Below are 15258 nucleotides of genomic sequence, written 5' to 3' on the forward strand. Positions count from 1 at the left end.
CAGAGAGAATATTTAAAAAAAATAATGGTGAGCAACTTTGCCAATTTGATGAAAGACACAAATATAAACATCCAAGAAGCTCAACAACCCCCAGGTAAAATGAACTTAAAGACATCAACACTAAGTCACATAATAACCAAACTTTCAAAAGACAAAGACAGAGTGGCTAAGATGGCAGAGTAGAAGGACCCTAAGCTCACCTCCTCTCACAAGAACACCAAAATCACAACAATCTATAGAGCAATCATCATTGAAAAAGACTGAAACCTACTAGAAAAGATCCCCTACAGCTAAAGACATAAAGATGGAACCACAAGGAGACTGGTAGAAGGGGCAGCCTTGCAATATAATTAAATCCCATACCCCACAGTGGGCACCCCACAAACTGGAGAATAATTATATTACAGAGATTCTCCCACAGGAGTGAATTCTGAGCCCCACGTGAGGCCCCACAGCCCAGGGGTCCAGCACTGGGAAGAGGAACTCCCAGAGCATTTGGCTTTGAAGGCCAGTGGGGCTTGATTGCAGGAGCTCCACAGGATTGGGGAAAATAGAGATTTCACTCTTAAAGGGTGCACAAAAAAGTCTCAAACACACCAAAGGACCAAAGGTAAAAGCAGTAACTTCATAGGAGCCTGGGCCGGAGCTACCTACTCATCTTGGAGGGTCTCCTAGGGAAGTGGAGGCAGCTGTGGCTCACTCTGGGGATATAGACATTGCGGCAGATATATCAGGGGATTCATTTGTGTGAGTTCTCCCAGAGGCTGATACTTTGGCACCAAGACCTGGCCCCACCCAATAGCCTGTAGGCTCCAGTGCTGGGACATCTCAGGCCAAACAACAAACTGGGAGGAGATACACCCCTACCCATGAGCAGACAGGCTGCTTAAAGACTTCCTGAGTCCACAGCCACCTCTAAACACACCCCTAGACATGGCCCTGCCCACCAGAGGACCAAAACCCAGCTCCAACAGTTAGGGGGCAGACACCAGAAGCAAGAAAATACAGTCCTGCAACCTGCAAGCCAAGTCTGCAAATGCAGGCCAGATACTACCCTGGGACCAGCTGGCCCCTGGCCCTTGGGTGATGAGAGGGGAGTGCACTGCTGGGATGCATAGGATGTCTCCTACAGAGGGTCACTTCTCTAAGGCCAAAAAAAAGTAACCAACCTACCACATACATAAAAATACAAATAGCAATTTAGAGAAAATGAAGCAACAGAGGAATATGTTTCAGATGAAGGAACAAGATAAAACCCCAGAAGAACTAAGTGACATGGAGGTAGGCAATCTACCCAAGAAAGAGTTCAGAGTAATGATAGTAAAGATGATCAAAGAACTCGGGCAGAGAATGGATGCACGGAATGAAAAATTAGAAGTTTTTAACAAAGAATTAGAAAATATAAAGAACAACCAAACAGAATTAAAGAATACAATAACTGAAATGAAAAATACACTAGAAGGTATCAATAGTAGAGTAAATGAGATGGAAGAACTGATTAGTGAGGTGGAAGACAGAGTAGTGGAAATCACTGCCACTGAAGAGAAAAAAAAAATGAAAAGGAATGAGGACAGTTCAAGAGACTTCTGGGACAACATCAAGCATGCTAATATTTGCATTATCAGGGTCCCAGAAGGAGAAGAGAGAGAGAGAAAGGACCTGAGAAAATATTTGAAAAGATAATTGCTGAAAACTTCTCTAACCTGGGGAAGGAAACAGTCACCCAAGTCCAGAAGTGCAGAGAGTCCCATACAGGATTAACCCACAGAGGAATACACCATGACACAGTGTAATCAAAATGATGAAAATTAAAGATAAAGAGAGAATATTAAAAGCAACAAGGGAAAAGCAACAAGTAACATACAAGAGAACTCCCATAAGGCTATCAACTGATTTTTCAGCAGAAACTCTGCAGGTCAGAAAGGAGTGGCAATGATATACTTAAAGTGATGAAAGACAAAAACCTACAACTAAGAATCCTCTACCCAGCAACGCTCCCATTCAGACTTCATGGAGAAATCAACAGCTTTACAGACAAGCAAAAGCTAAAATAATTCAGTATTACCAAACCAACTTTACAACAAATGATAAAGAACTTCTCTAGGTGGAAAAGCAAAGGCCACAAATAGAAACAAGAAAATTATAAAATGGAAAAGCTCACTGGTAAAGGCAAACTTACAAGAAAGGTAGGAAATCATCCACACACAAAGCTAGTAGGGAGGTTAAAAGATGCAAATAGTAAAAATCATTTGTATCCACAATAAGCAGTTAAGGGCTACACAAAACAATTAGATGTAAAATATAAAATCAAAAACAGTAATTGTCAAAAATCTATAATAGATATACATACAAAAAGAAAAAGGAATCCAAACATAACATTAAAGATAGTCATCACAAGAGTAGAGAATGAAAGAAGGGGAAAGAAAAAGACCTACAAAAACAAAAAACAATTAACAAAATGGCAATAGGAACATACTTATCTATAATTACCTTAAATGTAAATAGACTAAATGCTCCAAGCAAAAGACAGACTGGCTGAATGGTTACAAAAACAAGACTAATATATACACTGCCTACAAGAGACTCACTTCAGATCTGGAGACACATACAGACTGATAGTGAGGAAATGGAAAAAGTATTCCATGCAAATGGAAATCAAAAGAAAGTCAGAGTTGCAATACTTATGTCAGACAAAAATGGACTTTAATAAAGACGGTTACAAGAGACAAAGACACTACATAATGAGCAAAGGATCAGTAGAAGAAGAAGATTATAACAATTGTAAATATATATGCACTCAACATAGGAGCACCTCAATATATAAGGCAAGGGCTAACAGCCATAAAGCAAAAATTGACAGTAACACAATGATAGTAGGGGACCTTAACACTCCACTTACATCAATGGACAGATCATCCAGACAGAAAATCAATAAGGAAACACAGGTAACACCCATCCTTCTGAAACTATTCCAAAAAACTGCAGAGGAAAGAACTCTTCCAAACTTGTTCTCTGAGGCCACCATCACCCTGATACCAAAACCAGACAAAGATATCACACAAAAAAGAAATTTATAGGTCAATATCACTGATGAAAATAGATGCAAAAATCCTCAGCAAAATACCAGCAAACCAATTCCAAAAATACGTTAAAAGGATCATACATCATGATCTAGTGGGATTTATCACAGGGAGGCAAGGATTTTCAATATTCACAAATCAATCAATGTGATTGATCAATGTGATACAGCATATTAACAAATTGAAGGATAAAAACCATGTGATCCTCTCAACAGATGCAGACAAACTTTTTATAAAATTCAACATCCATTTACGATAAAAACTCTTCAGAAAGTAGGCATAGAGGAAACATAGCTCAACATAATAAAGGCCATATATGACAAACCCACATCATACTCAATGGTGAAAAGCTGAAAGCATTTCCTCTAAGATCTGGAACAGTACAAGGAGGCCCACTCTCACCACTTTTATTCAGCATAGTTTTGGAAGTCCTAGCCACAGGAAGCAGAAAAGAAAAAGAAATAAAGGAATCCAAATTGGAAAAGAAGTAAAACTGTCACTGTTTGCAGATGACATGATGTTATACATAGAAAATCCTAAAGACACTACCAGAAAACTACTAGAGCTCATAAATGAATCTGGTAAAGTTGCTGAATACAAAATTAATATACAGAAATCTGTTTCACTTCTATACACTAACAACGAAAGATGAGAAACAGAAATTAAGGAAACAATCCCACTTACCACTGTATCAAAAAGAATAAAATATCTAGAAATAAACTTACCTAAGGAGGCAAAAGACCTGTACTCTGAAAACTATAAGACACTGATGAAAGAAACTGAAGATGACACAAACAGATGGAGAGATATCCCATGTTCTTGGATTGGGAGAATCAGCATTGTCAAAATGACTATACTACCCAAGGCAATCTACAGATTCAATACAATGGCATTTTTCACAGAACTAGAACAAAATATTTTTAAATCTGTATGGAAACACAAAAGACTCCTATTAGCCAAAACACTCTTGAGAAAGAAGAACGGAGCAGGAGGAATCATGCTCCCTGACTTCAGACTATACAATAAAGCAACAGTCATCAAAACAGTATGGTACTGGCAGAAAAGCCAGACATATAAATCAATGGAGCATGATAGAAAGCCCATAAATAAACCCATACACTGATGGTCAATTAATCTATGACAAAGGAGGCAAGAATAGACAATGGAGAAAAGACAGTCAACAAGTGGTGCTGAGAAAACTGGACAGCTATATGTAAAAAGAATGAAATTAGAACATTCTTTAATACCATATAGAAACGTATACAAAAATAAACTCAAAATGGATTAAAGACCTAAATATAAGACAGTATATTATAATACAGAAGAAAACATAGGCAGAACACTCTTTGACATAAATTGCAGCAATATTTTTTTTGGATACGTCTCCTAGAGTGATGGAGATAAAAACAAAAATAAAAACTGGGACCTAATTAAACTTAAAAGCTTTTGCACAGCAAAGGAAACCATAAACAAAATGAAAAGAAAACCTACAGACTGGGAGAAAATATTTGTAAATGATGCTACCAAGAAGGGATTAATTTCCAATACATACAGCTCATCCAGCTTAATATCAACAACAACAACAACAACATAATCAAAAAATGGGCAAAAGACCTAGGTAGACATTTCTTCAAAGAAGACATACAAATGGCCAACAGGCACATGAAAAGATGCTCAACATAACTAATTATTAGAGAAATGCAAATCAAAACTACAATGAGATATCACCTCACACCAGTCAGAATGGCCATCATTAAAAAGTCTACAAATGATAAATGCTGGAGAGGGTGTGGAGAAAAAGGAGCCCTCTTACACTGTTGGTGTCATTTCTGTGAGCCCTCCTTCAACTCTGAGAGCTGGCCATTTTTACTAGGGTGCACTGTGTTGTTAAGGATAAATTCACCATGATTACTACATTTTCAATGTTTCCAATAGGCTTATTACCACATATAATAAGTATATGATTTTGCTTTTCTTCAATTTAAATTCCTTTCTATTAATTACACATCATTTCATTCTCCATAAAAAGCCCAAGAGTTATTTGGCTACAAGTGCAACTTATGACCTAGAAAGAAAAATGAAATCAACTTTAAGGGAATGATTAAGCTGAGAAGCAAAGAAAAATGGAATTCATAACATTTAACTTATTTCCTCTAAGGAGTAACTTACTTACCCCTCATTACAAGAAATGTGAGCTTCTGATTCAAACTCAAAGGTTTTATTTGGGGCATATACTTCACCATGCTTTATTTCTGGATTTGGACATGATTTTCCTAAAAGAAAATTTTCAAATTCGTTTTTTCATACCAATTTCAAAACATTTAAATCAAGATCAAAATTCTACACTGCTCTTTTATATTGATGAAATATTATTTTCTTTATTTAATTATTATAAGGGCAAACTTAAAATTCACATTTACTGAGGAACCAATCACCAATAAAGATTCCCTGGAGATTTCTCAAAGCCTGAAAAAATGCATTGCTATCTAAAACCTAGTTTTGCATGAGAAAATCATTATTGTTGCAGTGGAAAATTGACCCTAAAATGTGTAAAAATCTCTACAGAAAGCAAAAAACAACAAACAAAAATGGTTTTGTTTCCTTACTTAAACATGCTTCTTCAATAGGGCTCCATGAGCCATTAGGCTCACAAGTAGATGAGAGGCGATAAGGCCACACATAAAAGTATCCTATGCGACACTCATAGTTTATTCTGTCCCCAGAATAATAATGGCGTTTAATGACACCCTTGAGCTTCATACTCTCCATTACTGGTGGGTCAATACAGGGACCTAGGAATAAAAATAAAAACAGAAAATTAAGGATTTAATCTCTTTCACCAGCCACTTGTGGCCTAGCAGCAAGTAGGCAGTACAGAATAAATGGAAAGGTTCTTAGCAAGATTTTAAGTGATTGTCACATGTTTTTACCCAAGTGATGGTAGTAGCAGAGGATGTGTCTTGTTTACTTTAAATAACATCCTATTAGCTTTTAATTTGTTGAGGAATAAGTTAAATTTTCATTCAACAGTAAATTAAAGGAGACAAAATCTTTTTGGTATTGACTAAATATATATATATATATATATATATATATATATATATATATATATATATATATATATATATATATATATATATATATATATACATATCCTTACATACTTTTTTCTAAATTCATTTCAAAGTTCACCTCTCCTCTAAAAAGTCTTCCATAGTATATAGCACTCTGCTCAGATTACTCTTCCATAGTTTGAAACACAAGCATGTGATCACTTGTCACTTCAGGCTCAGTTTCCTCTCAGTAGGCAAAGTCCTAGAGGGCAGGGATCATATGCCTTCTTTTTCTACTACACTCTGTACACACTGGGTACTCAAGACATGCTATGATAAGAGGTGACTATTAAATAAACATTGTGAGTTTCAAAGATCAAAATACATATGGACTAAGTATTTCAAAGTATGACTTCATTTCATATTTGTGAACTAAATAATTTTATGAGTAAATAGATAACATTTAAATATCAAAATTTGCCATTTTGAATAGACTTACATTGAAAAAATTTTGTTTTCTTGATATTACTTTAAATGTAATTTAATTTTTCTTCTCTGATCAATAGAGCATGCACATCCTTAGAAGCTCCCTGAGGTAGATGTTTGGGCTATTTATCTAATATACTCCAACAGTAAAGCTACTTCCTTGCTATACTTTTATAAGTTTTTATTCTTTTTATTTTTTGGCGTGGGGAGTCCCTCCCTAGGAGAATGTAATTCTTACTTCAACAATTTCTCTTCCTTTTAATTATCTGTGGGCTCAACAACCTAACAAATCTGTTAGAAAAATTATGTAAAATAATGATATGGAGACGCATCAAGTCCTAAAGTGCTAAAGGAATGCAGAGGTCACACCTATAAGGTTAAGGATCTAAGGAGAAAGAAATAGACCTATTTTGGTCCCTGACGAACCTTTTTTTTATTACTCCCCTGGATCTCTGTCTTACTGCAGATTGAGAGACTGGTCAAGAGAGAACTCTAAAGAGGTGAAATATTACCCTCCTTTCCTATCATATTCTAAACTCTAAACTCCTCTCTTGATACACCGTCCAACATTTCATTTACATCATGTGCTGAAACTGTTTCAACACTTAGCAAATGTTTTCAACATTTCTACTATGCTGATCTTGTTACATGAATGCTTCTCAATTAACTGCCCAAAACAAAACAAAAGCAAAAAGCAAAAAAAAAAAAAAAAAAAAAAAGGAAAACAAAACAAAACAAAAAACCCCCCAAAACAAAACAAAACCCTTTAGTATTAAAAGCATTGCTTAAAAAGAAAATTAGTTGAGTTGAATTTTATTAATAATATTAAATTTACTCAATACCCTGAGCCAGACATTCTCATTTTAACATAGGAAAAAAACAAACAAACAAAAAACACAGGCTAGAAATGCTATATAATTTCGTACTAGATGCAAATGTATTACATCATTCTAGAATTTCCTGGAACCACCAAGAAAGAAATCAAGTTAATAGCATGCCCATAATTAAATTACACAAGTGTTCTTTGTTTATGCACTCAATTTCAGTAACTATCTCGAAAGTATAAAAAAGAAGAGAAAATTCCTAAAATAACTCTCACATATAGTGTTCTGAATGGAAAAAGACATGTCAATTGGACAGTTTAATCCATTCAACTAATGAAGGATTTCTTCCTACCAATATGCATCATGAAATGAGTGCTTTTAACAATGTGCAGTTTAGAATGTTGGCTTTGTCAACCAGTTGATCACAAGCTTTATACACTGTAATAATTGAGCCCAATAATCACACATTTTTATAATCAAATTTCTTCTTTTGCTCAGAACATTGAATTTTTTTCCTATGAGGATTTTCAAAGTAAATGTCCCTAGCTCCAAAAAAATAACATCTTAACTTAGTTTTTTCTAAATAGTTTACAACATTATTATTAGGCTGTAATGCTAAACTTTAACAATGGATGCTATTACATAATAAGATAGGCTGCATTCAGAAAACTCCCCAGTGTTCCAGGTGAGTGTCAGGAAAGTGAAATAATGCTCTGCTGTGAATCAAGAAAACTGTTCACTTTCTATACACTTGCAAAAATTGTGCAAGCACTCTCTACCTGCTTGCAAAATTAAAAATAACTCCCTGACATAAGCACACGCCACACCCCTTCCCATGTGGTTCCCTTCAGAAAATCATGGTCTCTGACCCAAATTGGAACTTCCTGAAATCTGACCACCCCCTCCTTCTCTCACTGTCCACTCAACCTATTTTTAAACTTTCTTTGCTTCTTCAAAACGCAGGCTCTAACATCTAACCTATCAATTTTATTTCTCAGTTCCCACTCATTTATAAGCCACTGAAATTATTTTCAAGTCATTAAGTAGCCTCCCTCTTGGTAAATTCACCCTAACACTCTCTCCCGCAGTAATTTTAATTACCCTGTCATCAACATCAGGAGCTATTGTTCATTCTCTCTTTGCTCTCTTGTGCCTGAAAAGCTCTTTTCCTTGGTTTCCAGGTAGCAAACCAGCCTGGTTTTCAGCCTGTCCTCTGGCTGCTCTTCCTTCTCTGTCTGATTGCATAATGTGACGTTCCTCATGAGTTATTCTACGAGCTCTCCTTATTTTCATTCTGCAAATCCCCCCAGGTCAGAATGTATACTCTCATGACATCATTACAACTGATGAGAGCTGCCTCCCAAATCCCTCTCTCCATCGTAGATCTTAGCTGGGGTACCAAGTCTATGTGTTCAACTGCCTCCCCACAGCTCCACTTGGAATGTGTCACACTATCTCAAATAACATAATGAAGCCAGCAAACAAGATACATGTTTTCCACAACTGAAATGCCTGTTCCCTCTCTCTGTTTCCACCTTTACTTCTAATTCAAGCCACTATCATTTCTTATCTGGATTGCTACAAGAGTTTCTGAATAGGTCTCCTTACTGGTCTTGTCACCTTTCATTCAGTTCATTTTCACACTGCCACCAGAGTAATACTGATGTGATGCTAGGACCAAGGCCCTTCCAAGTCAGATATGTTTCAATGGCTCCCTGCTTCCCTCATGATAATGTCTAAGGCTCCTTGACATGGCTAACAGAGCTTTAATATCTGCTCACTCTTGCACAGTCTTCTAAGCCATATTCAATTCCACTAGTAGTGCCCATTAAATTACTCAACTTACTGTAGTGCTCTAGACCTCCATGCATCATATTACTTCAGCTTTGACCAGAGACCCTGCCATTCCTCCCACCCACTCCTCCTTCAGTTTCATCTTAGATGCCACTTCTTCCTGGAGGCTCCTAACATCTCTCACCCAAAAATTTCAGTTAAGTGTCCTCATGAGCCCCAATTTACTTCTTTCATAGCACTTTTCATACTGTAATTATTCATTGCTTATTTCCATAGGAGACTGTAGCCTTCTTGAGGACCATGTCTCATTCATCACTGCATTTCTAGTTCCTAGTGCCAAAGCTGAATGAGTACTGTTATCAGTTTTATACATCCTTGGGTCAAAGTTCAAATTCTTTACTGTTCAGCCAAACTGCTCCAGAGATAGCTTCAAGTCATCACTCTTCTCACTGCTGTTTCTGTTCCTATTTTCCATTTCTTTCATTCATTTATTTACAGACATTTCACTTTATGAGAATTTTTAATTTCTTTCATGTCAAAATATTTGTTTTAATATTTTATTATAAACCCATTATATATTACTTCTATGACTAGAAATAGTATTTTCACATTATTAAAAGTGAACTCCAAAGACTGTGGGTTATATTTTTTTCCTAAAGATTAGCAATGAACAATTCTAGAACTTGTTTCTTAAAACCGTGGTGATAGTAATCATTTTAGAAATAGCAAATTAAACCTGTGCCAATCATTATTTTAGTGTTTTTTAACTAACTTATCCTCCACAATCTTCCTATGAGTTGTGTACTATTTCCCATTCTTTAAGATGAGCAATCTGAACCATGGTAAGGTGAAGTAATTTGCCCATGAATATATTCCCTGTAGATAGCAGACCCAGGGTCAAGCCAGGAAACCCAGTTCCACTACCCACATTGCTTTCCATCACTGTCTGTCATCTAGAACCCTCGTATGGTTATGACAACAACGTTTGTCTGCAATTTAGTCCTTAAGCAATGGTCTTCTACAGAGCCTGGGGAGATTAAAGCAAGCTTAGTTTAGATTTGCATTGTGCTAGGGCAAATGAAAGGGCTCAAGGTGCCCAAAAAGAACAGGTAATAACACCACAGTCTGATTTTTATGATAGTAATTTTTCATTCCTAACTATCCTGTTCTTCCATAATAATTCACTCTGTGATCTATACCGCTGCCTTCCTCTTGCCTCCTTTGCCCTACTGCTGCCACACTGGGTAGCTAGGCAGTCCATGACTGCCCCGAGCCATGTGACATCTCTGAGCCTTTGCTCACACTGTTATCTCTGCTCTGAACACCTTTCTTCCTGCTCAGGAGAACTCCTTCAACTCTTGTCTTCCTTGACTTAATTCACTCAACATCTCCTCTAGGAAGTAGTCTCTGCTTCCCTGGGGAGGCACTGACCACTCCCCTTCTCTTGTGTAAGCAGCTTTTTGTAGGAAAGAGCTTTTTGCAGGAGGTCCCTTTTGTCTTGTCACTTTAGCAAAGCTATACTTTAATTAACTTCTGGCCCAAGCACACCTTTCACATCTTTTGATTACACAATACTTTGCCTAACCTGTTGGTTCTCTTCTTAGATCAAATAGAAAGGAAGAATAATTAACAGATGATCAGATCTTTCCCCCAGCTTTCCCTTCAGTAACCTCGAGAGCAAACTGTGTGAAACAGATAACATCTAAAGAAATATCACAAGGAGTCAACAAGTCTGCAGGCAATGGGAGATGTCAATAAATATGACTCCCTATCTCAATGATTAACTGAGATTACTTCCCCTTTTTCCCTTAAAAAACTTTCATGGCCAAGCAGAATCTTCAGAGTTAGCTCTGGGACAGGAGTCTGCCTTCTCCCCAGATGCCAGCCTTCTGATTAAACCTTTCCATTCCTACCAGTACTTGTCTCTCAAGTATTGACTTTCTGAGCAGCGAGCAGCCAGACCTGAGTTCGGTAGTACTCGGACTCTCCTCTGCATGGATCTCTCAGCTCACCATCACATGTCTTCATGTTTAACACATGATACTGTGGACTCCATTCAGCCGTGTGGCCACAAAACCTCACACAGTACATGCCTCATAGTCGCTATTCAAAACGCTTTGGTTCTCAAAGTTACACTGCTGTCAAACAGAAACCAATGGTAAAGAATACAGTATAATGAATTTAATATTGAAAATAATCATCTTAAAACGTTATGCACTGGAGAAAGATTTGACCACCTAATTTCTTTTGTTCTCTATCTCCCAGTATTATTGTAACCTAGCAATTGACCAATAAGGACTATTCTTCTTGCACTGTAATATGCAGAGTAAGAAACTAAGAAACTACTGTGTAAGCACTTATTGACCGTGGCTTCTTTCAAAAGAAAAGACCTAAAATAGGCAGAAGAGACCACCCATAAAAGGAAATTGTAGGTTTTGTCCAACAAAGCAGACTCATTCTGGAGGAATGAGACTGGTCCCCTCTGTGATCTACCATTTGGCAACTACCTCTGAGATGGCAAGACTCCCAAGGCACAACACTGTTCGACTACAAAACCTTCTCCTCGTGAGCCGCTTCAGCGCATGTTTATTATATCCACATACTTTCCCTGACCAACATAGTGAGTTCTCATTTGTACCTTACCTAAGTTTCTTACCTATCCTGATTTTACCTTTCAACCTTAAACCTAACCTTGTTTTTCCTCCTCTTCATTTCTAGCTGTTATCTTCCCTGATACATCCTATTCATTTTACTTATCTATTTTCCTCTATTTTGAATAGTTTTCATCATCTCCTTCAACTTCTAGCTTTAAGCCTATTCTAAACATTATTATTCTTTAAAAAATTCCTTTTAATTTTTTGTTAGCACTGCTGTTCCATCACCCACAACTCTCTTGCAGAGAAATAAACTTCCAAAGTGATCCGTAACAAGCAAGACTGGAGTATTGAGAACGCTGAGGAGTCTACAGTCAGGAGAAGATAGATCCTTTCTGACCCCCAGCTGTCCCTGCCTTAGCTTTTTAGGCACCACAGAAAGTCCATCCTAAGCATGGTTCTTTAGAGAACCTTCCTCCTGGAAGCAAGAGAAGTTGTTCCTGGGCTCTAAGCCTCAGCTGAATGTTACCTTTAATTTTCTGGTACTTGAGAGTTACACAATAATGTTGACACTGAGGCAAAAAAATATGGGCATTTGAAACCACAAGTGCGACAAGACAGCCAAGATCTCTGCATTCTAGTGAGGAGAGAACAGAAAACATAGTTTGGGAGGGTGACTACCAGTTGGGGGGAATTGAGCTGAAGTGTGTGTGTCCACCGGAAACAGTGCATCAGAGAAGGTCCCTCTGAGGGGATAACATCACAACTGACTTTGAAGAATAAGAAGGAGCCAATTACGCAAGAGGCAGAAGGAGAATGTTCCAACACCAAGGGAACAGCATGTACAGAAGGCAAAGGGCAGAGTTTGGCCTGTTTGATGAGCAGAAATATCTTCCCTTCCACCAGTCATTTGTTAAATGCTGTCAGAGAATCATGCTCCTTTCCTCCTGGGTACTTCTTTTGGGTTATAACATATTCATTAACATTATGTTTTGGCTACTGTCTACCACTTGCAATAAATTGTAGCAAGTATTTTATTTCCTAACATGGGCCTGGCACTGGGGACCCAAGACCAGCATAGGACCTGGCATATAGAAGGCAAGTATTTATTGAATGAAGGCTGCTAAGAAAAAATGCAGCATACAAACTGTATATGTAATAGATCCTAAAAATAACTTGGACATGGAAACACACGTGTATATAAAGGCAGAAGGAAATATACCAAAGTATTAAAAATGGTTGTCCTTTGATTGTTTTTTGGTTGTCCTTTGATTGTTAAAAATGGTTGTCCTTTGATTGCTTTTATACAATTAAGCATGTCTTTTTTTGGGCATATATTTAAAGTATTTATTCGATTCAGTGAAACACGGAAAAGAAAAAAAAAAGTGAATGGGCCTCAGCTCTAGTTTATGAAGCTGTATGGGAAAACCAGATGAACGTCATTTATAGTTCATTTTCAGGATACTCATTTTTCACTAGGTTTGGCTACCAATGTTTTTTAGGTTGCTTCGGTAAGCCCCATACAAAGCAGCTTCCTTGTCCCACACTGCGCACCACTGGGCTGGCGACTTCCACAAAGCATACACCAGGGTACATTCCCCCAGGCTCCCCAGCGGGGCACAAACACCCCCCACACAAGGCATCACCGGCCTAGAGAACATAAGGCAACCCCTCCCCCAGGGCACAGCACCAGCCTAGCAGCATCCCCAGACACAGGGGCACTCAAGAGCAAGCCGTCCCCACCAGCACGGGTCCCTGCTCCTGTTCCGACTTGGCTCAGTCCTGGAAACACCCTACAGACTTTTGCTAGGGACCCAGCCTGGTCCGGGGTAAACCCCAGCCGAGCCCACCACCCCTCACCGCTCAGTGCCCACCACCAAGCAAGCCTTCTCCTCGGCCACTACGTGGTCTCCACCCCGGTGGGTCCCCGCACAGCAAGACCCAGGACATTCCGGCCACGCCTTCAACCCTAACTCCGCACGACCGCGGGTGGATCCAGCTTCGCGCCTCCGCCCGGAGCCAACAAGCAAAGCTCACCCGGCCCTCGGTTCTGACCTGCCTGCTCCCCGACCCACTCCAGTTCGCCGCCAGGGCGCACACTCTCTCCAGGCTCCTACCGGAGAATATGGGCAACGGGAGCACTAAAGACAGCAAAAGAATCCCGCCGCAGCACCAAGGAAAAGGGGGACTCTCTGGGCGGCCGGGAGGTGCCTGGCAAGGCGCGCGGCGAGGCGCGCAAGACGCCGTCATTTTTGGGAAAATCAGCGGGAAACCCGAGACCAAGCCAGGAGAAACCTTTTAGATAGAGTTCAGTTACCAGACGCAATAATCCCCGGATTCACAGTGTCCTGTGCGGTCACGCAGGTGGGCGTGGCCTAGAACGCTGCAGGAGCGAAGGAGAGGGCCTTGCGAGGCCAATGGGCGGGCTGCAAGGCTGGGCCTCGGCGCCCGGGGCGGCCCTTAAGCCTGGAGAGGCGGGGTGAGGCCCTTGCGCGGGGCTAACCCTCCCGGTGGGCTGGGAGCTTTGCGCCTCCTTCTTGGACTCGGACTGTCTCTGAGTCCTCTGTCTGCAGACCTGAAGGAGAGCCGCGGCGGCTTGCGGGAAATGGCTATCTCACCGCCTCTACGTAAACAGACTGTTACCAACCTACTCAAGAACGGTGGAAAGGAATCAAGGGCCGGTGCGGTCATCACTGTCCCTTTTCCGGAAAGCTGGACTAAAGAATCAAGCGCATCGACCCGAAAATAGAAACCTAGAGCCCAGCCAGTGGGTCACTGTGGGTCAGACACCCCTCAGGACTCCAGTTTGGACCTGGGGCACTCCAAGCTGTCCGGACACCTGTACCCTTGCTCAATCTTTAGCATTAGTCAGGCATAATTCGGGACAATAGTTGAGGTTTCCGTGGTTGAGCCTCTGCTTCTGAAGCCTCTCATGGCCTGATTTCAAAATCACGAAAGGTTTGGTCATTGCTCTCCCAACTGCTAAAGTCAATTAGCCTTCCCTGTGTTCCCAGGAAAGGACCCCTGGGAAGGTAAATTGTTAACACCGGGCCATTAGCATAATGGGTTCCAACGCTACCGGGCTTTTGTCCTTGAGCCACTAAATGTTTTATTGAAGATGAAATATACATGCATGAAAAAGGCAAGGACGGGGTGGGGGGCATTAAGTGCCAAATTTCTTGGAAGCAGTAAATGTCATTAGAGTTGGGAGGGGTAGGAATTGGTCAGCTGAAGTGGATAAGGGGGAGAACTTTTCTGTTGAAACGATCTTGCAAACAATGCTGGAAAATTATCAATGAGCAAGATTTATTTGTAGAATTGTAAGTAAACCTGTATGACTAGTAAAAGAAATATAAAAGTAACCTGACTGGTATTAAAGAGCAAACAAAAGAAGTTGACATTTTCTTATTAGTTGGCAAAGAATAAG

The 15258-nt window shown here is 39.5% G+C and overlaps 1 protein-coding gene across 2 annotated transcripts in view; it reads right to left on the reverse strand.

The window, feature by feature from the left end:
* Window positions 1-14160, reverse strand: part of LOC132413508 (membrane cofactor protein-like) — a 54808-nt gene extending 40648 nt beyond the window's left edge. For both annotated transcript variants that reach the window (XM_059995525.1, XM_059995517.1), the window contains exons 1-3: window positions 13949-14160; window positions 5687-5872; window positions 5254-5353 (exon numbers count right to left, since the gene is read on the reverse strand). In XM_059995525.1, coding sequence (XP_059851508.1) covers window positions 5254-5353; window positions 5687-5872; window positions 13949-14081 — 419 coding nt within the window. In that variant the 5' untranslated portion in view covers window positions 14082-14160. The remainder of the gene's footprint in view (window positions 1-5253; window positions 5354-5686; window positions 5873-13948) is intronic.
* Between the last annotated feature and the right edge of the window lie 1098 nt (window positions 14161-15258).

This window comes from Delphinus delphis, chromosome 1 (assembly GCF_949987515.2).
Source record: "Delphinus delphis chromosome 1, mDelDel1.2, whole genome shotgun sequence".
Lineage (NCBI taxonomy): Eukaryota > Metazoa > Chordata > Mammalia > Artiodactyla > Delphinidae > Delphinus > Delphinus delphis.